The sequence below is a fragment of the Silene latifolia genome, chromosome 11, assembly GCF_048544455.1.
Source record: "Silene latifolia isolate original U9 population chromosome 11, ASM4854445v1, whole genome shotgun sequence".
Lineage (NCBI taxonomy): Eukaryota > Viridiplantae > Streptophyta > Magnoliopsida > Caryophyllales > Caryophyllaceae > Silene > Silene latifolia.
Genome location: NC_133536.1, coordinates 138,704,948 through 138,732,523, shown reverse-complemented (window position 1 = coordinate 138,732,523; position 27,576 = coordinate 138,704,948). Strand labels below are relative to the sequence as shown.

At 35.2% G+C, this 27,576-nt stretch overlaps 1 protein-coding gene across 1 annotated transcript in view; it reads right to left on the bottom strand.

The window, feature by feature from the left end:
• Window positions 1-3,236: 3,236 nt before the first annotated feature.
• Window positions 3,237-27,576, bottom strand: part of LOC141614064 (uncharacterized) — a 36,625-nt gene continuing 12,285 nt past the window's right edge. The window contains exons 2-3 of the mRNA XM_074432818.1: window positions 4,701-5,641; window positions 3,237-4,367 (exon numbers count right to left, since the gene is read on the bottom strand). Of these exons, the coding sequence (XP_074288919.1) occupies window positions 3,237-4,367; window positions 4,701-5,641 (2,072 nt within the window). The remainder of the gene's footprint in view (window positions 4,368-4,700; window positions 5,642-27,576) is intronic.

The window sequence follows — 27,576 nt, the reverse complement described above, 5'->3', positions numbered from 1 at the left end:
GGGACCACAGCCGTTCCCACCTAAGCCCCGCTCATCTAATCCGAGCGATAAACCCATGTTCCTTAATGTGCACATCTCCTCCCGTGGCGGGTTCCACGGAGGGCGAACTACGGGCGTGGAGCCACTCCCGCAAGTGACTCCACTCAGCCGAGGGCGTACCTCGAGAACCAGAGGCAAACAATGACAACCAGCTGTACAACAATAAACACCAACTACCATATCAACACAACATTAGTAACTACTACAACCAATCAACAATACCGACTCTATACCAACCAAACAACATCAACAGACACTCCAGACCATCAACAGTACTGAGTAGGCGAACCTACCTTTAGCAGACCGCAGCGCTTCCTTGTTCGATCACAAGATATCAACCAACCATGAAAACCACCTATACAGTTAATACAACCATCTATTACTATCACTACAAACCTAACTGAAAACAACGATGATGATGTTAATGACGATAACGTACCTACACATAGCAAATCGGCGTCAAGACCGCTACCCGACTCAAGCATCCCATCCCCATGGTGTAAGCAACCTCAAAGGCCTCTAGGAAAGTGATTATGGTGAAGGATAAAGGAGGTGACGACATCTAGGTCTAGGAAGAAGGTGCGGAAATGATTTGGGGTTTCACGATTGTCGATTTATAATTCCCCGTTGCAAACTCGTTACTCGATCGAGTAACTAACTTACTCGATCGAGTGACCCTTACTCGATCGAGCTCCCAAGCTACTCGATCGAGTAGCCTCAGCTAGATCGAGTACCAAACAAACCAAAGCACACCACGTCACAAGTCATTACTTGTAAAATTTCCCAAGGTCAAGGTCAATGTCTAAGGTCAGTCAACGGGTTCCTAAAAGGATGGGTATTACACAGTCAACCTCGCGGTTGAGTAGGATAAAAATCTCAAGACAGATAATATAAATAGTATAAAGATTCAAACACAAATGCCAAATCAACTGTTCTCATAATTCAGCCCTCAACCTCCAGTTGAGTAGACACACCAGAGACGGGTCTACAAAACCAGCCTGGGGCCTTACACTACCACAAAGGTATTAAACGGTGTCTGCCAGTAAGTTTATAATACATCAACCGAAGGCTCTTACCATGATGTCTACCTCAGCCAGTAAGTTTATATCACATCACCCACAGACTCTTACCATGATGTCAGCCAGGCTAAACCTAATATCCAACTGATTATCAAACCAACAGTAGCAACAACAATGGCTACCACCATACCGTCTCAGGAATAACCAATGCAACCGCTTTTAATCACAATATGCAAGATATGCAATAATCCAATCATCCAAATAATTCAGTCCACAACATCCAATTAAATGACAAGATACACAAATAATAAGTCCAGTAGAATAGTTATCCTACCTTTTCAGCAAATACTCCCAAATAGAAATCCAGGCAAAGCAATCAAATAACTCTTCAACAACCCGTCACCTAACAATTATAATAATTATTCAATAGTAATTATTTATACTTTGTTTATATATCATTATTAACTTATCATATTTTTTTATAACTTAGTATAATTAATTATATTACGTAATTTAATATTATTGAATCTCGTCTGGCCCAACAAAACCCATGACCAACCTGTGTGTAAACCTTATGTCAAACACCCACAATAACCCATATTAACCATACTACCCAAAACCCCCGAAAAATAGCCCACAAAACCACTCAAAACAGTCCACAAAACCGCCACAACAATGCCCAACCACCACCTGTCATCACCACTACCATACACCACCACACTCACCCACAACTTCCGCCCTTTTGAGCCCCTAAAGCGGCCCTTAAACAGCAGCAAAAATCGACATAGTATTAGCAACAAACACAAACAACCAGCAGCCCTTCCACCCTAATTACCTCCACGATGCACCCACCAAACACCACCATAAGCACCTCCACCTTGAGCCATAACTGTCCCCTCCCCTGCCATGGCCTAAACACCAGTAACAACCACCTTACTCATCCACTATCACACACCCTAGCAACCCAACTCGCAACATCAACAACAACAACAACCACCTTCACGCCACACCTAAAACAACCCCTCACAAACCACCACACGCGACACCACACCACCTCTGGCCACCACCTTCGTCACCACTGACTCAGGATGGTTCCATGGGTGGTCTCCTCCTCCCCTCGACACCACTACATAGGCTACGACAGTTAGTTTAAGACGGTCACACACAAACACCCACATCTCCCCCGTTTTCGCGTTTTTCGGCCAAATACAGCATCAAACCACCATCTCCGACCACCACGACACCACTACGATGGTTGACTCCTCCCCCCACGACCAACAACCCTAACCCAGGTAACAATGGTCACGATTAAGGGTTCAATTACCCAATTAATTACCCGATTTTTCCTTTGTAACCACCCACGAAAACCGCCTGTCTTTCCCCCTTTCCCGTCGGTCAACAGTGGGTCATGTCAAACCCTGGTGATCCACGGTCATGGTGACGGTCTTAGTTCTCTATACGATGGTCTAGTTTACGAGTTATAACAATTACAAAATCAATACATTATTTTATAAGACGGTCTTACCTTGAGGCGATAAAAGACGATAAATTCCTTTGCTTTTCTCCTTCATATTCTCCCTCTCTTTCTTTTATGTGATATTATGTCTATAAGTGAAAATAAGATTTCTTATTAGGTCATGCCATCTATTTACAGTGATAAGGTAGGTCTTATAGAGTGATATTAGGAAACTACTATATTATTATTATTATTATTATTATTATTATTATTATTATTATTATTATTATTATTATTATTATTATTATTATTATTATTATTATTATTATTATTATTATTATTATTATTATTATTATTATTATTATTATTATTATTATTATTATTACTATTATTACTATTATTACTATTATTATTATTATTATTATTTAATTTTTTTATTTTTTTTTTTGCAGAAATGCAAAGGATCTTTATAAATTTAAGATAAGAGTGTTTACAAGACCCTAGTCCAGATCTACAAAGGAGACCAAAGCGATCCCCTTACAAAAACCAAAATAAAACAGCCCTAGACACCAACAGAATACAAGTCACCTTTGCCTTACAAGAGTTACAAACTGAATATGCAAGCTAAGAATCTCAGGGGGTCGTTTCAACCCCTTGAAAATCCTTCGATTTCTTGCATGCCAGATATGGTAAATGGTGGCCGTGAAAGCACAAAGACGACGTTACTGAGCCTGCTTACTCCCCTTGTTGAGAGTCTGAAACCAAAGATGGATGCCAGGAAGATCATTAGAAATAGCCACTTTCAGCCATGCTCCCACATGACGCCAGACAGCTGTAGAATAGGGGCAAGTAAAGAAGAGATGCGATCCCTGTTCAGCTGCATTCTCACAGAGGGAACAACGATTAACCAAATGGAGTCCTCTTGCACACAAATTATCTATGGCAGGCAGAGAATTTTGAGTAGCAAGAAGACTGATAAAGCTGTGCTTTGGGACACTGATTGAGCTGTGGATAGTAGTTGACCAAGGTAGAAGAGGAGCTCTGAGTCTGAGCAGTTCATACATGGAGCTGCATAAGAACTGAGACTGCTGTATACAGTCCTGAACACACTTTGCAGCCAAAGAAGGAGTGCCAGCTAGTTGCAAGAGTCTATCCCTGGAGTAGAGAACATTGTTCCAGTACCATGACTGACTAACACTATGAGGGATATTCCAGAGATCAACACCTTTAAGAAGGTAGGCATGAACCCAACGAGCCCAGATCACATCAGGTCTATGCAAGAATTTCCATACCCATTTAATCATTAAAGCATGATTCCAAGCTATGACCTCCTTTATATCCATCCCACCTTCAGCTTTAGCTAGGCATAGAGTCTGCCAACTTTTAAAAACATGCCTACGCTTACCATCCTCAATGCCCCAAAGGATGTCTTTGCGAATCTTGTTAATTTTCTTCACTATCCCTTTTGGCAGAATGACACTAGCCCCCCAGAAATTTTGCATACCAAAAATCACAGAATTGATAAGCTGAAGCTTCCCTGCATAACTGAGGTGGGAGTTAGTCCAATGGCCAATTTTTACCCGTAGCTTCTCCAAGAGAGGGTAATACATTTCATTTGTGAGCCTGGAGGTGTGTAGAGGAAGTCCCAAGTACCTAAAAGGGAACTCTCCCTCAGTAAAGTGAGTAAGGGAGAGGATTTGAGCCTTCACATCATCAGCCACCCCCCCCCCCAAAATAGAGACAAGACTTAATAGGGTTTGCTTTAAGACCAGAGTAGTCCTCAAACCTTTTAAGGCAGTTGGCAACAGCAACAATGGAGGGAACATCTCCTCTAGAGAAAATAAGAAGGTCATCTGCAAAAACTAGATGTGTGAGATTAAGTTTCACACATTTAGGAAGATAGGAAAACCCCCTTGTACTAGGTAATTTTCTCAGGATTCTAGATAAAACTTCCATACAGATGACAAAGAGGTAAGGAGAAAGAGGGTCTCCCTGCCTCAGTCCTCTTTTGCCAGGGAAAAAACCCTCCACTGAACCATTTATGCTAAGAGAATAATATGGGGTAGACACACATTCCATCACCCAAGCCACAAGTTTAGAAGGCAAATGGAGTAAAGTGAGACAACTCCTCAAGAATTCCCAATTGACCGTATCAAAGGCTTTTTGAATGTCCACCTTTAGGATACATCTAGGGGTAAGCAAAGACCTAGAATACTTGAAGGAGAGCTCAGTGCAAGCATGGAATTGTCAAAGAGATCCCTGTCTTGCGTTAAAGCTGCCTGCTCTTGCCCTATGATATCAGGTAGGATAGTTTTGATTCTCTTCGCAAGGACTTTACTCACTACCTTGTAGAAAGTAGTGCAACAAGCTATAGGGCGAAAGTCAGTCACTGAGGCTGGAATAGGCTTCTTTGGGACTAAGACAAGTAAAGTGGAATTGGCAGCCTTGGGCATGGTCCCTTTACTGAAAAATTCCCTAACAGCAGCAGTGAAATCCTTGCCAACCACACTCCAAGCATCCTGGAAAAAACCAGAAGTATAACCATCCACTCCAGGGCTCTTGTTCCTGTCTATAGATTTAAGAGCAATAAGAATTTCAAGGTCAGTGATTGGGCCCTGAAGGTTAGGATAAACAGCAGGGGAGACAGTTTGGGTGTAAAATAAATCAGTGGGGAGATCCTTTACTGCAGAAGTAGTGCCTAGAAAGCATTTATAATAGGATAGGAACCCTTGGGTTATAGCTTTTACACCAGAGCAGAGGGTGCCATTCCCATCAGTGATGCTGCCAACAACCTTTTTAGTCTGCCTGTCAGCAATTTTTGCATAGAAATAACGAGTATTAGAGTCATGAAGCATCAGATCATGGACTTTAGCTCGTTGTCTTAGGTAGTCCTGCTCAACAACTTTCAACCATTTATAGTGAAGGGATAGAGACTTTTCCTGACTAAGAAGGAGATTATCCAGGGGAGATTCTTGTAGTTGCAGCTGGCATTCCTGCAAATCCAGCTTTGCTTTAGCTACTCTCTCAGTAAGATAGCAGAAAGTAGAATTATGCAAACTTCTTAACCCAGGTCGAAGAGCCTTAAGTTTTTGAAATAATTGCCTAATCTTGTTTCCATAGGAATCAGCTAATCTATGTATTTGACTAAACAGTTAGTCAATGTGATGATGAGACGATTATTTAATACAATTAAATAATACCAGCTGAGACGAATTAACTGTTAAATTCGTAAATTGAATATAAACTGTTATATTTAATAAATGTATATAATGTTAGCTTAAATGAATTAAGATGTTAATTCGTAATTAAACGTAATCAGTTATATTTAATTAGCAAATTATAAATATGCGATATTTATAGTTAATGTATATATATACGATATTGTCATAATAAATGTTGACAGACCGGTATTAATAAATCGACTGCAAACTGTTATGAGTGGACTTATTAATACATGTCGATATAATAGACAATTGATAAAATATACACATTATATATAGTTTGACAATAACCGAAAATAAGAGGATTTTATCCTTAATTTTGGTTGTTGCTAAAACCGAAAAAAAGGAAAGAAATATCTCCCCTTATTCACTCCATCCTACACGGTTTTAAGAGGAGGAGGGAGATCATTTTTTTAACCTAATTCACTTGACCTAATTCTCTCATCATTCACACAAAACCCTAAAAATTAATTAACAATTTTGGGGATCGTAACTAGCAAGAACAAAGGCATTTCTCATAACATTTTGGGTGCAACAATTAGGAGAATATCGATTTCGATATTGTTCTTAGGCCAAATTTGCTAGGACCAAAGGTTGATTCATATCTCTATACTTTTGTTTATGTAATTTCATTTATGACTCGTTTTTCATTATTATAATTTCGTTATAATCCGAAAATTTATAGAGGAAGTATACCGATATTTCCCACAAGTGGTATCAGAGCATAGGCCACGAAATTATTTTGTATGATTTTCACAAATGAATTTAAACAAAAATTTTTGAAGAAAAAATTTTTCGGCCGTGAGGAATTTTTGAAGAAAAAATTTTTGCCGAGTTGTTTTTTTTTTCGGTTTTGATGTTTGTGTTTCCATTTTGATTTATTCATATTGTTGTTCTAATTAGTTAAGATGATAATATGATAATTTGTAGATGTTTTGATTTAATGAAAATTAAATTGAAATGTAAATGGAAATCGTTTTTGTTTGTTGATGATTTGTTTTTGCTATATAGTTTTGGTTACAAGTTAATTTAATCATGTTCAAATCAATTGTGATGAATCAAATATCCGGATAATCGATTTAATCATGATTTAGATATTCATTTTAAGAGGTTAAATTGGATTATCTAGTTTGAATCTATTTTTGAATTAAAAGATCATGTTTATACCAATCTTGTTCTTATAGCAACATTAAACAATTTGTTCATCTAAATGTTTTTTTTTTCGATAAAAGAAATAAAATAGGCTGTTTTCGTTTTTTAAATTCAGCCGTGAGCTATAAAAATAAAAAATAAAATAAAAACTGTTTTATTTATTTTTTGCAATTGCCGTGAGATGAGAAAAAAAGGGGGCTGTTTTTTTAATTTTGGCAAAGGCCGAGTGAAAAAGAAAAAAAAAAACTGGTTTTTTTGTGTTTTTAGGGCTAAATGCCGAGAATAAAAAAAAAAACTGTTTTTCTGTTTTTTTTTATTTATGCCGAGAGAAAAATAAAATTTTTGTTTTGTTTTGGCCAATATTGATTATACATTATTATCTTTAATGTATAATAATTGTTGTGAAAAGGTTCACAAATTAAAGATACCTAATTATTTTAAAGAGGTTTAAAATAATATTGGATTAATTCATATTACAAGATTAATATGCATTTAGATTGAAATTATTGTGAGTAATTGAGGAATTGTCACATAATTTGATCATTTAAATAGGTGGTTTGGATAAATTACTCTACATAATTAAGGAATTATGTCTTGAATGTTTAATTTATAGTTGATGCATTTTATTTAGTTGAATGAATCGTTGAATGGTTTTATTTACGTATTTTTGCAATCGGTTGTAATTTGTAATACCTAGTGTGGCCTTAGTTAATTATGTTTTCGTAATGATGGAAACGTAATTTTAATGTAATTTTGAGATCTCGTATCTCCTTTTGGTTTTCTTTAAGTATTATGGTTTTGAAATTAGAATGTAAATAGGTTCATTTTGTAATTTTTTAATTGTAATTTTGAGAAGACTAAAGATGGAGATTGGATTGCTCACTCCCGCTACATGGACCAAGATGGAACATCAAGACAAGTTTCTCGGGTCCTAGAAAGGATTCCAAAGTTGTATTTATGTTCATTTTGGTAGATAGGCCACACTAGGACTTTGTTTTTGTTTTACGTTTTTCCATTCTTATTGCTTTTCTTCACATGATAGTTAATGCATCATATTCCGCCTAGACCAAACCACCTACTAAAATGCATGAAAATTGACTCATATAGTTTGGATGTTAGTTTTCATTGACATACAGATGTCACACATTTTTAAGCCATCACCTTAGTTTATTCATTCTCGCATGCTAGATATTAGTTCACTTAAAATGAATTAAAATAAAGTTGATGGGATCTTCCTCTAAAACTGAAATTGAGACTAGTCTTTATAAGGGCAAACAACTATGAATCCCTTCTTCGTCGGTAGGCATATAGGACCTTACTCCCATATGACCCCTTCTACGTTGGGTAAGTAGTTTGTGTTGACTTAGTTTACCTCAACATTATAATCCGAAGAGTTTCTCGTGATTATGATGGACTATAGATAGAATTTACAGAAATTTATCGACCAAGAATTCTAAAAGTAGAATTAGCCAAAAGGTTGGCTTATCAATTTACAGATAATTGAGTCTTGGGATCATTTATATAATTCTTGAGGGAATTCAATTGTATAAATGCTTGAGTCTTCGCGTTATAACAGTATTGCTTTAGACTTAAATCATAACGATGAGTATGCTTATTATATTTTATTCTTCTTTTCGCAGTGTAGAATTCGTTTATATTGATAATCTTTGTTACAACAAATGGTGGAAATAATGATATCCCTATGCCAAGTGCCACACTTGGATGCGAGTCCTGGCTAAAAGCTTTCATGGACCACATGAATCGTTCACACGATCGAAGAATGATGGGTCCAACTTTTTGGATCTGGGAGGCATCATTACGGAATCTTCGCCATTCCGACGGTAAGCTCAAGTACTTAACTGAGCCAATACCGCCCAACCCAGGCCCCAATGCAAGAGCTAACGAGTCAATTGCTTATAGTGACTTCGTTATGGAAGCGGGTGCGATAAAGAACGTACTCATTTTTGCAATGGAAACCAATTTGCAAAGACGCTTCATTGCCCAAGGTGCAAACAAGATTTCCACCACGCTCACTAATGAGTTCTCAAAATCACCGAGAATCGTTACGTATGAGCATACCTGTCGCTTCTTTGATGCGAAACTCCAGAAGGGCCAACCGGTTAGCCCACACATTCTTAACATGATTGAGAATGTCGAGAAGCTGGAGGCACTTGATTGCAAAATCAGTGAGAGCATAGTCATTGACCGTATGCTTCATTCACTTCATGATGGTTTTGCCCTCTTTAGGGCAAATTACTATATGAATGACATGAAGAAAAGTCCTCATGAGCTACACTCACTTCTCGTACAGACCGAGAAGGATATGAAATTGAGTGGGAGCATGAAGCAAAATGTTCTCATGATTTCCAACAAGAATAAGGGTAAGGGCGAGGCTCACGGCGACCTAACTGTAGGAAAGCCAAAGTTTAAAAAGTCAGGAAACGGTAAGAGTGATCCTAGTGAGACTAGTGGCTCACTAGGCAAGGCAAAGAGCAAGGATGGTGACATTGAGTGCCACCATTATCACAAGACTGGACATTGGAGGAGGAACTGTCCCGTGTACCGTGAGGACATAAAAGCAGGCTGCGTCACTCCTGTTGGTATGTCATCTTATATTCATACGATTGAGATTAACCATGCAAGTTTCGGAACTTGGGTACTTGATACTAGTTGTGGTTCTCATATGTGTAATCATTTGCAGGGCCTAAAAAACATCACACCTCTCGCAAAGGGTGATGTGGACCTGCGAGTCGGGAATGGAGCTAGAGTTGCTGCAGTCTCAAAGGGAACATACGTAATCGAACTCCCAAGTGGTTTTGAGTTATATTTATATAACTGTTACTATGTACCCAGTTTATCTAAGAACATTATTTCTGTTTCCGTACTTGATAAAGACGGTTTTTCATTTTCAATAAAGGATAATAGCTGTATTTTATCTTTTAATGAAATGGTTTATGGCAAAGCAGTTTCCATGAATGGAATTTACATCTTAGATCAAACCACAGATATATTACACGTGAATAATAAGAAATTAAAGGTTGGTGACAAAGATCAAACTTATCTATGGCATTGTCGAATGGGACACATAAATGAAAAACGTGTAAAGAAACTCGTCGAGAATGGGACTATTCCTGCATTCGATTTTTCTACATTTGGCACGTGTGAATCATGTCTTATCGGCAAAATGACTCGAATTTCCTTCAAAGGTGTTGGAATGCGCGCTAGTGACCTATTAGGACTCATACATACTGATGTATGTGGACCTATGTCAATTACCGCTAGAGATGGCTATAAATATTTTATCACTTTTACGGACGATTTGAGTAGATACGGATATGTCTACTTAATGAAGCATAAAAGTGAGTCCTTTGAGAAATTCAAGGAATACCAGAATAAGGTTGAGAACCAACTGGGTAGAAAGGTTAAAGCACGCCGTTCAGATTGGGGTGGCGAATATCTTTCAAATTAGTTTGATCAACACCTTAAAGACTGTGGAATAGTTTTACAGTTAACTCCACCTGGAACACCTCAATTAAATGGTGTGTCCAAACGGAGAAATCGAATACTACTTGATATGGTTCGATCCATGATGAGTCACACGGTAGTACCTGATTCATTATGGGGTTTTGCTCTTTTGTCAGTGTTGGAATAAGTGTCCTCCGACAATAATGCGATCACAACTGTCGATCATGATGATCACATGTTTAAATCTCATTTTTAAGAATACATGTGGGATGTAATATTTTACAGTCAACTGGTCCACACATATCGGTAATGATTGGCTGACTAGAGTTTGGCATTACTGTCGTGCGACGGTGGTGATCATTTGATCCCCTTAGGTCATACCTATAAGGAAATATTCTTAATTGATTGTTTAATTAATCGTATGCCGATACGAGTTAATTAAATTGCTTAAAATTGACGGATGATTTTGTGAGTATAATTAACGTATCTTATTGTAATATGATTAAATGAGACACGGTCTAAGTAATCAAATTGTTTTATTACTTAGATGAAATTATTGTTTACAGAAACAATTGATATTGAATTTAGATTGGATGAATGATTTATTATAAATACAAGACATTCTGATTTATTATTGATAAACCGTTTTGGTACAAGTAATTACAAATTACTAGTCTATTTTGTAAATGACATATTTTATGAGTATGTTGATTTTTAATATGTTAAAAATACATTACAATTTCATAAGACAAGTAACATGTCACATATGTCACAATTGACAAATGACAAAATAAAATGGACCATCCATTTTATGTTAAAAGTGCCAAAATAGTGGAGGGAGTATTATGTTTAAATTGTGTTAAATATTTTAGTGGAAAACAATATGATTACTCACCTACTTGTAGCCTTGCATGCCTATTTTTCTTGGGTAGAAAAACAAGCTCATGCATTGGGTTATACTCTCTCCTCCAACCGGTTTTTCCAAGGGAAAAACATAGAGTTTTCATCATTCATTTTATTCACTTCTTCAACACATATTTTTCCTAGTGTAAGAAAGATATACTCTCTACAATTTGTGAAATTCTAGAGAAATAAACACACATAATCATTCCTCCTTGAATCGATTTTTCAAGAGAACAATATTAACTTTTGTGTCAATTTTATAGTAAAACTAATATTATTTCTAGTATAAAATAATATTAGTTATTAAGAGATTTCTTTGGGTATATGCTTTTGGGAGAGATTCTAAACTTAAATCTTGTTCATCCATTGTTGGAAAGCTCAAGAACTAACAAGAAGGAGATCTTGTTGGTGCCCATAAAACCGAAATTTAGATGGTGAGAAATCGATTTTCTTATCTCTTTTTATTTAGTTTGCATGCATAAGATCTAGTTTTAATTTTATGACTAACTTAAAATGTCACATATATGAATATGTAAATTAATGAGATTAATAATTCTAACAAGCGGTATCAAGAGCCTTAGGTTGTTTGCATGCAAATCGGTTATAGTTTTTCCGAGTTATACGATTAACAAATAAAACTTATAAATTTGTGTTTATTATGATATCACGAAATCAATTATGCATGTTAAAGTTTCTGGTCCTAAAATGTATTTAGGATATTTTGGTTAATTTATGGATTTTTATTGTTCATTTTATATAATAATGGCATTAAAATGTGATTTTATGATAAAAATGTCATTTTTGGACTAAAATTAGCTAAACTTCGCTTTTTCCAGTGGTTTTTTTATATGTTTTCACATATATTATATTTTGATGACCTGTAATTGTTCATAATTTTATGAGTTGTGATGCTCGAAATATGGAGTTTTCATGTTAAATTCGAATTTAAATGAGAAAATAGGTTAATATGAGTTATATTTTGAATCTGGTCATAGAAATTTAGTATGTTGTCACATGCAATTTTGCAAGATGTGTGTAAAATATTTGGCTATAATGAAATCTTTATGCATGATTTATGAGTTTTTGATGAAAAATCACATAAATAGTGACTTTAATTAGTAAAAATGCTAAAACATACTTCATGACTAAGGAAAAACGTCACACGTTGTATTTTATCATATATTTCAGATATAAAAGTGAAAAGTTAAGAAAAATAATTTTTCTCATATTTTTATGATTATAATTAATAAATACGATAAACCGCAACATTGTTTTTCTCGATAAAGTTCGAAATTTTTAACCTAAGTTTTTGAATATTATGAGTGCCATGGTATTTTTCCAGAATGTTCATGAGTTTAAAATTTTGAATTTTAAATTTATTTGAAATTTTTATGATTTGATTTGAAGTTTATGACATAATATTGTATTTTTGAGTTCATTTATGAACAATATTAAGAAATATAAGTTAATTATTGTCAATATGTTAGTGGAGACTAATTTTGAGTCCTAAGTTGGTTAGGGTAATTAACTTGTACATAAATATAAATTTATGTAATTATTATGATTATAAAAGGTTAAATCACGCAAATCCGTAAAAACCGATTAATATACGATATTGGCTCCTTAAAGGCGATTTAGCATAAAATTGGGCATGTTTATACATATTATAATGCTGCATTTTATTTATGATTGTCATATTTTATTTTTATGTAATTTTTGAATTATGTAATTTTACTTAGTATGGCCTTAGTTTTAATTGGTATTACCCGAAATGTATGGGAATATCGATTCGGTTGTAATTTATTGTGATCTCGTATCACCGTTTTGTAATTTAATAGATTTATTTTATTTTTAATTACAAATGTATAATAGGAAATTATGTAATTTGTTATGTAATTTATTTATTCTGGAGTTCCTTGAAGACGGTGTCACTCGAGAAGCGATCCATTAAAGAAAAGTGTTGTCTTGAAATGCGTGCCAAGACCGAAGTTCAAGGGACCAAAGGAGTTGGTTTCCGAATTTGTAATATTTTATTAGATTTACTATTTTAGGAAGGCCATACTAGGATTTTTATTATTATGCTTTGCATTTTATTTATATGTTACATGCATCGCTAAATCGCCATAACTAAAACATGCATTATCATTTTAATCGAGTTTATCGACCGTGTCAATTACAATTATCGTAGTTCACCGCTTTAGTTCACTTAAAACATGATAGATAATAAATTGACATGACCTCTCGCTAAAATAAACAATTGAGACTTAGCCTTACCAAAAAGTAGAAACCATGAAAACCTATTTCATGAGGGAGTGCGCTCGGCCACACCGGGGTACAAACCTTGTTACGTAGGGGAAGTGGGTGATAAATGTCTATCCACCGAATTCATGTTGATAAGGGATGAATCGGCTACACCGTGCCCAAGTTGATGTGGATTTGGATCATGGACACATTTATTCGAAATTTGGGTTGAACTCAACAAAAGTATTGATAAGGGATGAATCGGCCACACCGTGCCCTTATCGGATGTGTTTTGGGCTAAAGATAAATGTTAATGTAATATTATCGACCAAGAGTTCTAAAAGTAGAATCGATTAAAGAGTTAATCCACCGAGTTATATTGATAAGGGATGAATCGGCCACACCGTGCCCAAGTTAATATGAATTTGGATCTTGGAATCATTTATCATAGTTGGGTAGAGGTCACTATGTAAATGTTTTACTTGTTATTTACAAGTATTAATAAAACGATAAATGTTAAGTTTTCCACTATTCCGTTATCATATTGTTCTATTTCTTTACCACAATTCATATACGATATCATTTCGATTTTTAATTCAAATCTCCATTAAAACATCGTAGCTAAAGACAAATTTGAATTTTCTTCTAAAAAACCTCGTAATATACATTACAAGGATCTATTGTGAAGAGTATAGATTAAAGTTATTCATTATCAAACAGGCTTTTGATTCTTGACTAACACATCTACTTACAATGGATTGTTTCTCACATGCTTAATTGAGTTAAGTACCTTGAAACGATAAATTGTTTTGGTAATTAGATTTGTTAGAAATCGTAATTGACCAAAATAACGCAACCACTTCAATGAAAGTTTTAAGACTAAACGATTGAATTGAAGAGTAGTCTTCATAAGATTCAACTTTGCTTCTCTAAGTAAAGATTCATTGGAATGAGTGGGAGCATTCTCTTAAACCATTAAGAGAAGGGTGAGGTTTAAAGAAGTAAAATTAGAATGGAATTGATACAAGGTAATGTTAAAAGTAAAGTTATTGAGAATAACGATACTAAACCTATCAATCCCGACCGATAAGGTTTCCATTGTCTTAATTGTTGGACGCAAGAAATGAAACTACCCCAAATTATTGAAGAATCAACAAGTTAGTTGTGGGACATCTAATGGGACCTTCTTCTTTAAATGTTTATTTGATTAACATAAATTTTGCTAGTACTACTTCGTCAATATTAGAAACCAGTGGAGGTTTTCATCATTGTATTCGATACATAAGATGATTATAATATGACGACTAGCATCATATAATGTCGAGAGATAGAGTCATTGTGTAATCAATCTAGTTTAGGGTTTATAGTTGTACTTAATTATGACTATTAAGTGCATAAACTCTAAATAAGAATATAAACTTGTTAAGATACAAAAGAGGTTTAACTTTTGTGACCCTATACACCACGATTTGATGTATGGCTAGCCCATTATCAAGGTGAATATATTCTAAACCAAACTAGAGTGATACATCATGTAGATGATACAAGACTCAAACTGGTAACCAAAGATTAAACCTTAAATTCTGGAATGATGAACGCAAAGAGTTATCGAGTACTCTTGGAACCATTAGATTGTTAATCTTATGGTATATGCGTATCTTGTATTCAAAGCAAGATGTCTCGTGACTTTTGGTTGAAAAGGAGATCGAGGTTGTAAATCATTGATCCAAAATAGGTTGATCATTTTCTTTTACCAACGATTTAAGTTGACGCTAATGTGTTCACTTAATAAGGTAAATAGAGAAATCTTTGAAGAAGTTCAAAGAGTTCAAATAATTACTATTTAGTCGTGATGTGATTATCAAAGTGAAGACTTTGATATAAGCCAAAGGAAATGTGATATGGTATCACAAATTAATCTCTCTTAGCACGCATTATGGGATAATGTGTGGTTGGATAAAGAATTCAAACGCTATTCGATATGGTTTGGACTTCAATCAAGTTACTTTGAGTTACTTGATCTTATTTTGGGGATATTATCATTTTGTCTAAAGTGTTTTTCCACTAAATCAAAACGAATCATATGAGATAGAAATGGTAGGGTACCATGTTTGTAAGTTTTCAAAAGAAACAAATGCTCATTTTTCCTTACTATAATCACGAGTATAACAGGTTTGTGGCTCGTGAAGCTCTCTTTCTAGAATACAAGTTTATTTCCAGAAGACAGAGTGGGAGAAATTATTTAAAGAGCCACAAAGAATGTTATGTCGCAAAAAACTGGTCTTTCTTGGCTACATGAGACGTTTTGTGTAAGACGTTGTTTCTTCAAAACCTAGGAGGTTAAAGTCATCACTTGTTGAAGATAATGAATTTGTGTTACTTTTAGAAAGTAAAGAGCTTGCAACTTACAAAGAAATTGTTTGATTCAAGTTGGTTATTCTGGAAAGTAATGAACATTTGACTTACATGAGAGTGTTTAAGTCACAACTCAATACAAGGCTTAGAGCCATGAAAATCCGAAATTAATTCCAAGTGAATTATTAGATATCAAAGCTTGATTGGTAGCAAAGGGTTTTTGCACTAGTTGAAATGCTTAAGTCTATTTGGATCTTCTTAGGGATTGTGTTTCATTATGATGATATACATATAGCAAGTGAATCTAAAACCCACTTCTTCAATTAGAAGGAATGTATTCAATACATGTCTTGTGTTTTATAGATTCTTGCAATTCTAATATAATGTGAAACTTAAGAGAGGGTCTTAAATAGGACATCAATGAGTTGGAATAAATGTTTTGATCATGTTATAAAACTTTTCTCGATAAGTCGAGAATTTGTGTTTATACATGGAGTTTAGTGGGAGTTACGGTAATTTTAATTAGTCTAATATGTGGATGACATATTGATCATTGGGAGTGATTTAATACTTTTGGAGTAATATAATACATCTTTAATATCTAGATTTATGGAGATAAATCCACATGATATTAGCATCAAATAAGAAGTCTTATGTTGATAAGATTCATGATTAGTTCAATAGAGTTGAACATATTTGATTGATTCCATTTGTTTTCGCTGCCAAATAAATTAAATAGGAAATGATGTATGACACTTCATATACTTTGAGTATGATGAATTGTTTCAAATCGAATTTAAGTAATAGTTACCAAGTAAGCCATAAAGATTACCCTTAAGTGCTTGTAGAAGCATTAAGGATGTAATGCAAAGTGTTTTGAATGCAATTTTGTGTAAAGGTGTTACACAAATGACAATTGACAATTGAGATTGCGCATCGTTTCCGACAAAACCATAATCAAAATACATTAGGATGGTTAAGATACCATTGTGGCTATGTTATCTAAGAAATAGATTTTCTAGAATCGTTCTAGGCAATAAAGAACAATGAGAAATATTTACAACGGAAATTGAGTACACTTGCAATCATGAGATGTGCAAGAAGGATGAGTCCCGCACACTGTGAAAACAGTGGGAGCTATTCTAAGGCTAGAGGGCCCATGTCTTGATTGGATCTCGACACGTACTCAAAAATTTTGTAATGCAAATGTATACATTACAAAGGAAAACGAGTATGTAGTAAGGTTGAGTTAGGTACAAGAAGTTGATAAAACCTACTAACCAAAGCCTTTTCATAGGCTTAACATGATGAGTCATGTCATTTCAATTGGATTGAGATTAATAAATACATAAAAGATCAAATTAGATTATAGTATATGAAATAGTAATCAGGTATTGACTATTCATATGTGACAATCACATTTGTCGTTCGAGTTTTTAAGCTGAAAAACTCCTTTTATACTTTGTTACATCCAAACGGGTTGTAGAGACAACATTGAACCCCGTTAAAGTGAACCCGGATTAACATGGTATTCGCCCATAGTCACTTGTATGAGGTGACGTCTCCAAGTGACTAGAGTGTGATTCGATTGATGGCAAGTTCAAGTGCCATAGAGTCATGTGAGATGACTAGTCGATCACATAGGCAGACTGTTAGGAACACTTTGTCGGGCCTTATGACCGCTTATAGAGTTATGGCAAATTTATATAGCCTGGTCGTGGCGAGAGCTACTATAATATTCTAATGAGTCGATTCTTTTGACTAAAGACTGTTCACCTAAGGTGGCACAGTTTCAGATTAACTTTGATTTGTGTTACTACGACCTTCGTAAATGGGGTCAAATGGGCATATTTTGGGTTATGATGGTTGTGGCTAGTCGAAGGGATTGAGTGCGATAGGAATTGTCCACCCCCTTGTCAGGGTTAAAACGATATCTCAGGGCCACTCGAGGAGTAATGAACTGGAAATGCGTGGCCACGCTCGGAAGGTATCTATGGTAGATAACTCCGGTCAATCAGTTATTCTCCAGATCGAGGAAACCACTGTCGATATGATCACTTGCAAGTACGACCTGAAAGACACCTTGCATTGAGTGGGAGATAATAAGAGGACAAGAGAATTGGTGACGCACACTTGTCGAGGACAAGTGGGAGATTGTTGGAATAAGTGTCCTCCGACAATAATGCGATCACAACTATCGATCATGATGATCACATGTTTAAATCTCATTTTTAAGAATACATGTGAGATGTAATATTTTATAGTCAACTGGTCCACACATATCGGTAATGATTGGCTGACTAGAGTTTGACATTACTGTCGTGCGACGGTGGTGATCAGTTGATCCCCTTAGGTCATACCTATAGGTAAATACTCTTAATTGATTGTTTAATTAATCGTATGCCGATACGAGTTAATTAAATTGCTTAAAATTGACGGATGATTTTGTGAGTAAAGTTATCGTATCTTATTGTAATTTGATTAAATGAGACACGGTCTAAGTAATCGAATTGTTTTATTACTTGGATAAAATTATTGTTTACGGAACAATTGATATTGAATTGAGATTGGATGAATGATTTATTATAAATACAAGACATTCTGATTTATAATTGATAAACCATTTTGGTACAAGTAATTACGAATTACTAGTCGATTTTGTAAATGACATATTTTATGAGTATGTTGATTTTTAATATGTTAAAAATACATTACAATTTCATAAGACAAGTAACATGTCACATATGTCACAATTGACAAATGACAAAATAAAATGGACCATCCATTTTATGTTAAAAGTGCCGAAATAGTGGAGAGAGTATTATGTTTAAATTGTGTTAAATATTTAAGTGGAAAATAATATGATTACACACCTACTTGTAGCCTTGCATGCCTATTTTTCTTGGGTAGAAAAACAATCTCATGCATTGGGTTATACTCTCTCCTCCAACCGGTTTTTCCAAGGGAAAAACATAGAGTTTTCATCATTCATTTTATTCACTTCTTCAACACATATTTTTCCTAGTGTAAGAAAGATATACTCTCTACAATTTGTGAAAATTCTAGAGAAATAAACACACATAATCATTCCTTCTTGAATCGATTTTTCAAGAGAAAAATATTAACTTTTGTGTCAATTTTATAGTAAAACTAATATTATTTCTAGTATAAAATAATATTAGTTATTAAGAGATTTCTTTGGGTATATGCTTTTGGGAGAGATTCTAAACTTGAATCTTGTTCATCCATTGTTGGAAAGCTCAAGAACTAACAAGAAGGAGATCTTGTTGGTGCCCATAAAACCGAAATTTAGATGGTGAGAAATCGATTTTCTTATCTCTTTTTATTTAGTTCGCATGCATAAGATCTAGTTTTAATTTTATGACTAAATTAAAATGTCACATATATGAATATGTAAATTAATGAGATTAATAATTCTAACAGTCAGCTGCTCTTATACTTAACCGAAGTCCATCTAAAGCTGTCGACAAGACTTCATATGAAATGTGGAAGGGAACGGTCCCTAACTTGTCCTTTATTCGGGTTTGGGGCTGCGAAGCTTATGTCAAGTGGAGACACAAGGATAAGCTCGGCCCGCGATCGGTCAAGACATACTTTATTTTTTATCCAAAAGGAATGTTTGGTCATTACTTGTAACACCCCTGCACACCAGGACGCCTTACCAAGGACCATCCCAGTGTATAACGGTGTCACCATCTCGGTTTCCCGAGGAAGTAGATCAAATTAGACAATAAAAGAACAATTATAGAATATTAATGTACCTTATACAATACAACTCAATACAAACTCTTTACACCAAAGATACAACTACAACACTCATGACACAGCACCTCTAGACTGGTAGCGTGATGACTCGATCCCTCCAATCCTAGCAGCCCAATCAACAGTACCTGCTAAGCCAACTGCTCACCATCCCCGAATGGATCACCGCAGACACCACAAAACAACACGGGGTCGGTACCGACTAATCAAATGTAAAACAGGTAAACAATGTAACCAGCTGATCATCCTCTACCCAGACTCCCGATCTCGCTCAGTAATCGACTACTCACTGAAGTGTGTAGCCCTACCAGATTACCCATCACAACAGGTAATCCTCGCCGCCAGTGGGTGACCACAGCCCATCCCACCTAGTCCAGCTCATCAACGAGCGACTAACAATCCCTGTCCCTTAATGTGCACATCCCCTCCCGTGGCGGGTTCCACGGAGGGCGAACTAGGGTGTGAAGCCATTCCCGCAAGTGACTCCACCACAATCACAATCACAATCACACGACATCACAGCCGTCTCAACATCTCCACACCAACACCGTCACCACAACACTCATACTCCGATGATCAGCAGATAACAAAAGATATGAAACAATAACAATCACAATCAATTAACGGTACTGAGTAGGAAAACCTACCTCGACACAACCAAGGAAGACATCTATAACAGCCAAGCAGGACTCCAGTACGCATCCTACAACGATAACCATTCCTATTATATAACTATCCTCAACGAACTACCCAAAAGAAGCACAAGACAGAAACTTACCTATCGCACGCCTCGACGGCGGCACAGACGACAACCACGCACGCCATCCTTCCTAAGTGAATCACGTCCTTCCCTTGGTGAAGGTTTAGCCTAAACTCATGAGAGTGTGTAGAAATGGGTGATAGGAGAGGGAGGCAGGCTAGGGTCAGAGAAAGAGGAATTGTCAATGGAATGGGAAATGAAATAAATCTCGCGAACTTGCGTTTTATATTAACGCGTCAACAGCAGCCATACTCGGTCGAGTACCAGAGTACTCGGCCGAGTAGGCTCTACTCGGTCGAGTATTGAAGATACTCGGCTGAGTAGCCTCTGCTAGGTCGAGTAAGTCATCCTATCAAATATGTGTTATAAGTCTGGTCCTTCCCCCCTTCCCCCCCAAGGTCGGTCTTGGTCAACAGAGTCAGTCAACAAGGCTCTTAAATATCCTGGGTATTACATTACTTCTATTCGCCTACCGAACATCGAGTTTTTGTTGCGGTAAGTGAAAAGTTCTTATAGAAAGAATTTCTCGAGAACAAGTCAAGTAATAGAACCTTCGAGCTGTCGAAGATTCAAGAACGAACAACCGAGGAACAGATGGAGGAAGTTGTTCCTTCAACTGATGATACGGTTAATATTCCTCAGGAACCTAGGAGGTCGGGCAGAGTCTCTAATCCTCCAGACAGATACATCGGTATGGTCGAGGAGAATGACGTTTTGCTCCTAGAGAGTAATGAACCCGCTACCTATAAAGGTGACATGACCTGTTCTGACTCAAAGCTATGGCTTGAAGCATGGCAATCCGAGATGGACTCCATGTATGAGAATGACGTATGAGATCTTGTTGATTTACCTAATAAGGTAAAACCTCTACAGTGCAAATGGCTTTACAAAATAAAGCATTTTGTAGACGGGCAACCAGATACCTATAAGGCACGACTAGTGGCAAAAGTTTTCACTCAAGTGCACGGATTGCATTATGATGAAATTTTTGCACCTGTAGTTATGCTACGTTCTATTCGGATAATCTACGCGATTGCCGCGTTTCATGACTATGAAATTTGGCAAATGGATGTGAAAACCGCCTTCTTAAACGGTTATTTGGAGGAGGAGTTGTACATGGTGTAACCCGAAGGTTTAATGGATTCTGAAAATCCTAAGAAAGTGTGCAAGCTTAACCGTTCCATTTATGGACTTAAGCAAGCTTCTCGGAGTTGGAATCATCATTTTGACCAGGTGATAAAAGAGTATGGTTTCATTCGATCGGTCGAGGAACCATGCTTATATATCAAGTCGAGTGGGAGCAAGATTGTTTTTTTTTGATATTGTATGTCGATGACATACTCTTGATTGGGAATGACATTCCTCTCTTATCTTCGGTTAAAGGATGGTTGAAGAACCATTTCCAGATGAAAGATCTGGGTGAGGCACAACGCATATTGGGAATCCATATCTATCGAGATAGATCACGACGGATGTTATCACTGAGTCAGGAGTCTTATTTAGATAAGATTCTTGAGAGGTTCAGCATGACCAACTCCAAGAAGGGGAACCTTCCTATGACGTCTGGGATGCATTTGAGCAAGTCATAGGGTCAATCATGTATGCCATGATTGTTGGAATATGTGTCCTCCGACAATAATGCGATCACGACTGTTGATCATGATGATCACATGTTTAAGTCTCATTAAAATGAATGCAATTGGGAAGTAATATTATTCTTGTCAATGGTCAACATATATCGGTAATGATTGGTGACTAGAGTTTGACATTACTGTCGTGTGACGGTGGTGATCGATTGACCCCTAGGTCATACCTAAAGGGCAACCCTCTTAATTGATTATTTAATTAATCGTATAATGTTACGAGTTAATTAAATTACTTGAAAATTGACGGACGATTTTGGAAGTAAAATTTACGTATCATATTGAAATGTGATTAAATAAGATACGGTCTGAGTAATTAAATTGTATAATTACTCGGATGAAATAAATTGTTTAATGTAACAATTAAATTTGAATGAATTGTTATAAATACAATCTGTTGTGATTTATAAATTAGTAAATTTTTTGGCACAAGTAATTATGAAATTACTAAGTCGATTTTTGTATGTGACGTATTTTTATTAATACGTTGATTTTTAATATGTTAAAAATACATAACAAATATATGTGACATATGACATGTAACATATTGACAATTGACAAAATTAATATGGAATCCATATTAACTAAGGGTGCCGAAAATAGGAGGGGATGTTAAGCTAATTAATTGTTTAATTAGTAGCTTAACACAATGATTACCTACATCCTAGCCATGCAACTCTAATTTTCTTGTGAAGATAAAATTGTTCATGCATTGGCTCCCCAAAAAGTCCCCCCTTCCACCCGGTTTTTTATGTGAAAAACCATCATTGGTTTTTCATATAATTTTACCTATTATTACACTAAAAGAGTTTAGTAATATTCATTCTATTCATTCATCCAAAATACAAGTTTTCTAGAGAAATAAAATCCTCTCTTTATCTCTCATCAAAACCGAAAATATTCAAAGTGTTAACAATATTTTTGGTTCAATTTTCTCATAGATTAATATTATAACTAGTATTTGTAATATTAATTTAATTAAGAGGAGCCTTGGGTATTATGCATAGGGAGAGATCTTACACTTAGATCTTCATTCTTCCATTGGAATAAGCTCAAGAACAAAAGAGAAAGGTGATCTCTTTTGTGCCCAAATAACCGAAATTCAATATGTAAGGACATGATTTCTCCTCTATTCATTTTATTGTTTGCATGCATAAGATCCGTTTTAATTTTATGACAAATTAGTTTAGACATATATGACTATGTTAACATGTATATGAATCTACATTTCCTTCAATCGGTATCAAGAGCCACGGTTGTTTGCATGCAAATTGGTTAAAAGTTTTTCCGAGTTATATGAATAACAAAATAAAACTTGTAAAATTTGTGTTATTATGAGATATCACGAAATAATTACATGCATGTTAATATTTCTGGTCCTAAAGTGTTTTAGGATTTTTTGGTTAATTTTTCGGATTTTTATTGTTCATATTCAATAATAATGACATTTAAATGTGATTTTATGAGTAAAAATGTCATTTTTGGTCGAAAATTAGCTATACTTCGAATTTTCACTTGGTTTTTGGATATGTTGTTACATATATTATTTTGAGATAACCTGTAAATTTTCATAATTTTTGCACTTGTTATGCTCGAAAAATGAATTTTTCATTATTAAATTCGGATTTAAGAGAAAAATAGGTTAATATGAGTTAAATTTCGAATCTGGTCATAGAAAATTAATATGTTGTCACATGCAATTTTACAAGATGTGTGTAAAATAATTGGCTATAAAGAAGTCTTTTAGCATGATTTATGAATTTTTGAAGAAAAATGGCATAAATAGTGACATTATTAGTTGAAAATTAATAAAACATAATCTATGACTTAGGAAAAACGTCTAATGTTGCATTTTATTATAATTTTCAGATCTAAATTGAAAAGTTAATGAAAATTTTTTTTCCATGTTTTTATGATTATTTTATCAAATATCGATAAACCGCAACATTGTTTTTCCGGAAAAATTTCGAAATTTTTAACCTAAGATTTTGAACATTATGAGTGTCATGGAATTTTTCCAGAATGTTCATGAATTTAAATTTCAAATTTTGAATTTATTTGAAATTTTTGGATTTATTTGAAGTTTAATAGCTTATTTTTGTAATTTTTTGTCCATTTATGAACAATTTTGTAAATAAAAGTTAATTATGGTCAAATTACTAGTGGAGACTATATTTTGAGTCCTAAGAGGTTAGGGTAATTAACTTATGCATAAATATGAGTTTGTGCATTTTTGTGATTATAAAATGTTGAAATCACGCAAATCCGTAAAAACCGAGTAATATACGATATTGGCTAATTAAAAGGCGATTTAGCATAAAATTGAGCATGTTCATACATAATATAATGCTGCATTTTCTTTATGATTGTCATAATTTTAATTTATGTAATTTTGAATTATGTAATTTTACTTAGTATGGCCTTAGATTTTAATTGGTATTTCCGAAATGTATGGGAATATCGATTCGGTTGTAATTTTTATTGTGATCTCGTATCACCGTTTTGTAATTTAATAGATTTATTTTATTTTAGTTACAAATGTATAATAGGAAATTATGTAATTTATTATGTAATTTTATTCATTAGGAGTTCCAAAAGACGGATTTCTTCAAGAATGGCGATACATAAAGACGGTGTTACCTCGAGATGCGTGCCACAACCAAGGTTCAAGGGACCAATGGAGTTGGTTTCCGAATATGTAATAGATTAATAGTTTTTTCTATTTTAGGAAAGGCCATACTAGGATTTATTTATTTTATGCTTGCATTTTATTTTATGTCACATGCATCGCTAAATCGCCATAACTAAACATGCATTGTCTTTTTATCGAGTTTATCGACCGTGTCAATTAGAATTATCGTAGTTCACCGCTTTAGTTCACTTAAAACGTGATAGATAATAAATTGACATGACCTCTCGCTAAAACAAACAATTGAGACATAGCCTTACCAAATAGTAGAAACCATGAAAACCTATTTCGCGAGGGAGTGCACTCGGCCCTACCGGGTACAAACCTTGTTACGTAGGGGAAGTGGGTGATGAGTGTTAATCCACCGAGTTCATGTTAATGAGGGTTTCATCGGCCATACCGTGCCCAAGTTGATGTGGATTTGGATAATGGACACATTTATTCGAAATTTGGATTAAGCTCAACGGAAGTATTCGCGACCGTAGTTGCATGTGTTCCGGGCTATAGATAATTATTAGAGTAATTTTATCGACCAAGAGTTCTAAAAGTAGAATCGATTAAAATGTTAATCCACCGAGTTATATTGATAAAGGTTTCATCGGCCATACCGTGCCTAAGTCGATATGAATTTGGGTCTTGGAATCATTTATCTAGTTGGGTAGAGGTCACTAGAAAAATGCATAAAACTTGTTTAAATCATACATTTTTACGAGTATAATTAAAACGACATTTGTTTTACTCCTTATATTTTGTTTTGTAGACCACTTCTTATTCATAACAAATGGCAACACCAACTCCTAATGCTACACCACTCGCTACTTCATCATGGCTCCGATCCTTTATGGATCGATGTAAACTTGAAAAGAATGGGTCAAATTTCTCCGAGTGGGATGCCCAACTCAAATTAGCCGCCGAAGGTGACGACAAGCTTCGTTACCTTACCGAGGCCTCTCCACCCGAGCCCTCCACTAGGTCCACCGCGGCCACTAGGGAAGCCTATGAGGCTTACCAAAAGGAGTCCGCCGCAATGAAAAATGTCTTAATATTTGCGATGGAGGCGGAACTCCAAAGGAGAGCCTTCAAAATGGGCAATGCTAATGAGATTTACTCCAAACTTGTGACCATGTTTTCACAAACCCCGCGGATCGTCCAATATGAGGCGGCCGCGGCATTCTTTGATCTCGACTTCAAAGAGGGCCAAAAGGTTAGCCCTCATGTGCTCAAACTCATGGAGCTTGTCGAGACCTTGAAGATTCAAAAGGTTGAAATCCCCAAAGAACTCATCGTAGATAGGATTCTACACTCTTTGTCTAAGGTTAAGGCATATGTGCAATTCCGGGTGAATTTCAATATGCAAGACAAGGATGTGTCTCTTGAGGAGTTGCACAAGTTACTTGTGCAAGCCGAGAGGGACAAGGGGTTAAATGTGAACCCTCCCAAGGATGTGCTTAACATAAGCACAAAGAGTAAGGGGAAGTTCAAGAAGAATGGGAGAAAGGGTAAAAAGCAAGCTCCCACATTCACCAAAGCTAAGTCTTGTGAAGCTAGCACCTCCAAAGTCAAGAAGGGTCCTCTTGACAAATGCCATTATTGTAATGGCATGGGACATTGGAAGAGGAATTGTTCCAAATACCTTGGTGATATCAAAGCTGGAAAGATCACTCCAGTAGGTAAATGACTAACCTTCTTTTATGTTTCTAAATTCAACTATGGTATTATGATGCAAAGTTGTGATAATGTATCTCCCTTTTTATTGTAAATAGGGCCGCCACCAAGCAAAGACAAAGGAAAAGAAAAGCAAGCATAAGAAACCATGAAGAAGCTAAGGATAGCTTTTATGGAGCTTTGTTTTTCATTGTCTTATTTTAAGTTATGTTTTGAATTTTAGAACTTTAAGTTTCCGTGTTCGACATGGAAAGGTATTTTGGATAATGGTTTGTATTTTGGATGATAGTGACTTGGTTTGCAACCCAAGTCACACGTTTTATCATTTATCCTTTATGTTCTAAAATTTCATCTATAAATTGCTTGCGTTTTGAAACATAAGATTATTCACTTAAAGTGATCTAATAGACAAGTATAATGACCGGTTTCATTATATGTCCACATGCTTAAGGCTTGTGTATGATCATTTATAAAGTGACCTTGAGTCTATGAACTCTCTTAAAGGTATGTCAACCACCAAGTAAACATATGAAATCAATAACTATTAGTCTATCTATGAGATAGTTCTCCTTATACTTCAACATCATTAATTTGTGTCTCATATGCTATCTTTGAATGTTTAGTGTATTCATTCTAAAGATAGAGTGGGAGAAAAATGAGGACACAAGGCAAAATGAAATTGTGTACTATTGTGTACTTGTGTATATGAAGATCTACGCAAAAGAAAATGATTTGAATGAAGGTATATCTATTTACATAGTATCTTTGAATAGATGAGATCTATTGTCTCAAGTTAGTTCTATATGACTTAAGAGACCAAGTGAAGTAATCATAAGAGTTTATTCTCAAGATAACTACACGAGGAGACCAAAAGAAGTTTTGGAAGAATAATGACTAATGAAAAGTCTTAACAAGCTTTTGACTAAGGTTATGAATCATTTGACCAATAGTTTCAATCATGAGTTTTACTTAAGAGCCTAAATGAATCAAAGTAACATACTAGTTATGATCAAAATCAAATTGCAAAATTGATATTCCGATATCTTCTATAGCCAACGTTTTAACCATACAAATGTCATTGCTTAACCTCCCTATGAAATGGTTAAATCTCCTTCCAAAAGGGTATTTGCGAGGGACGTATTTTAAATATTATTTACTTGAATAATGACATAGCTGCACATCATT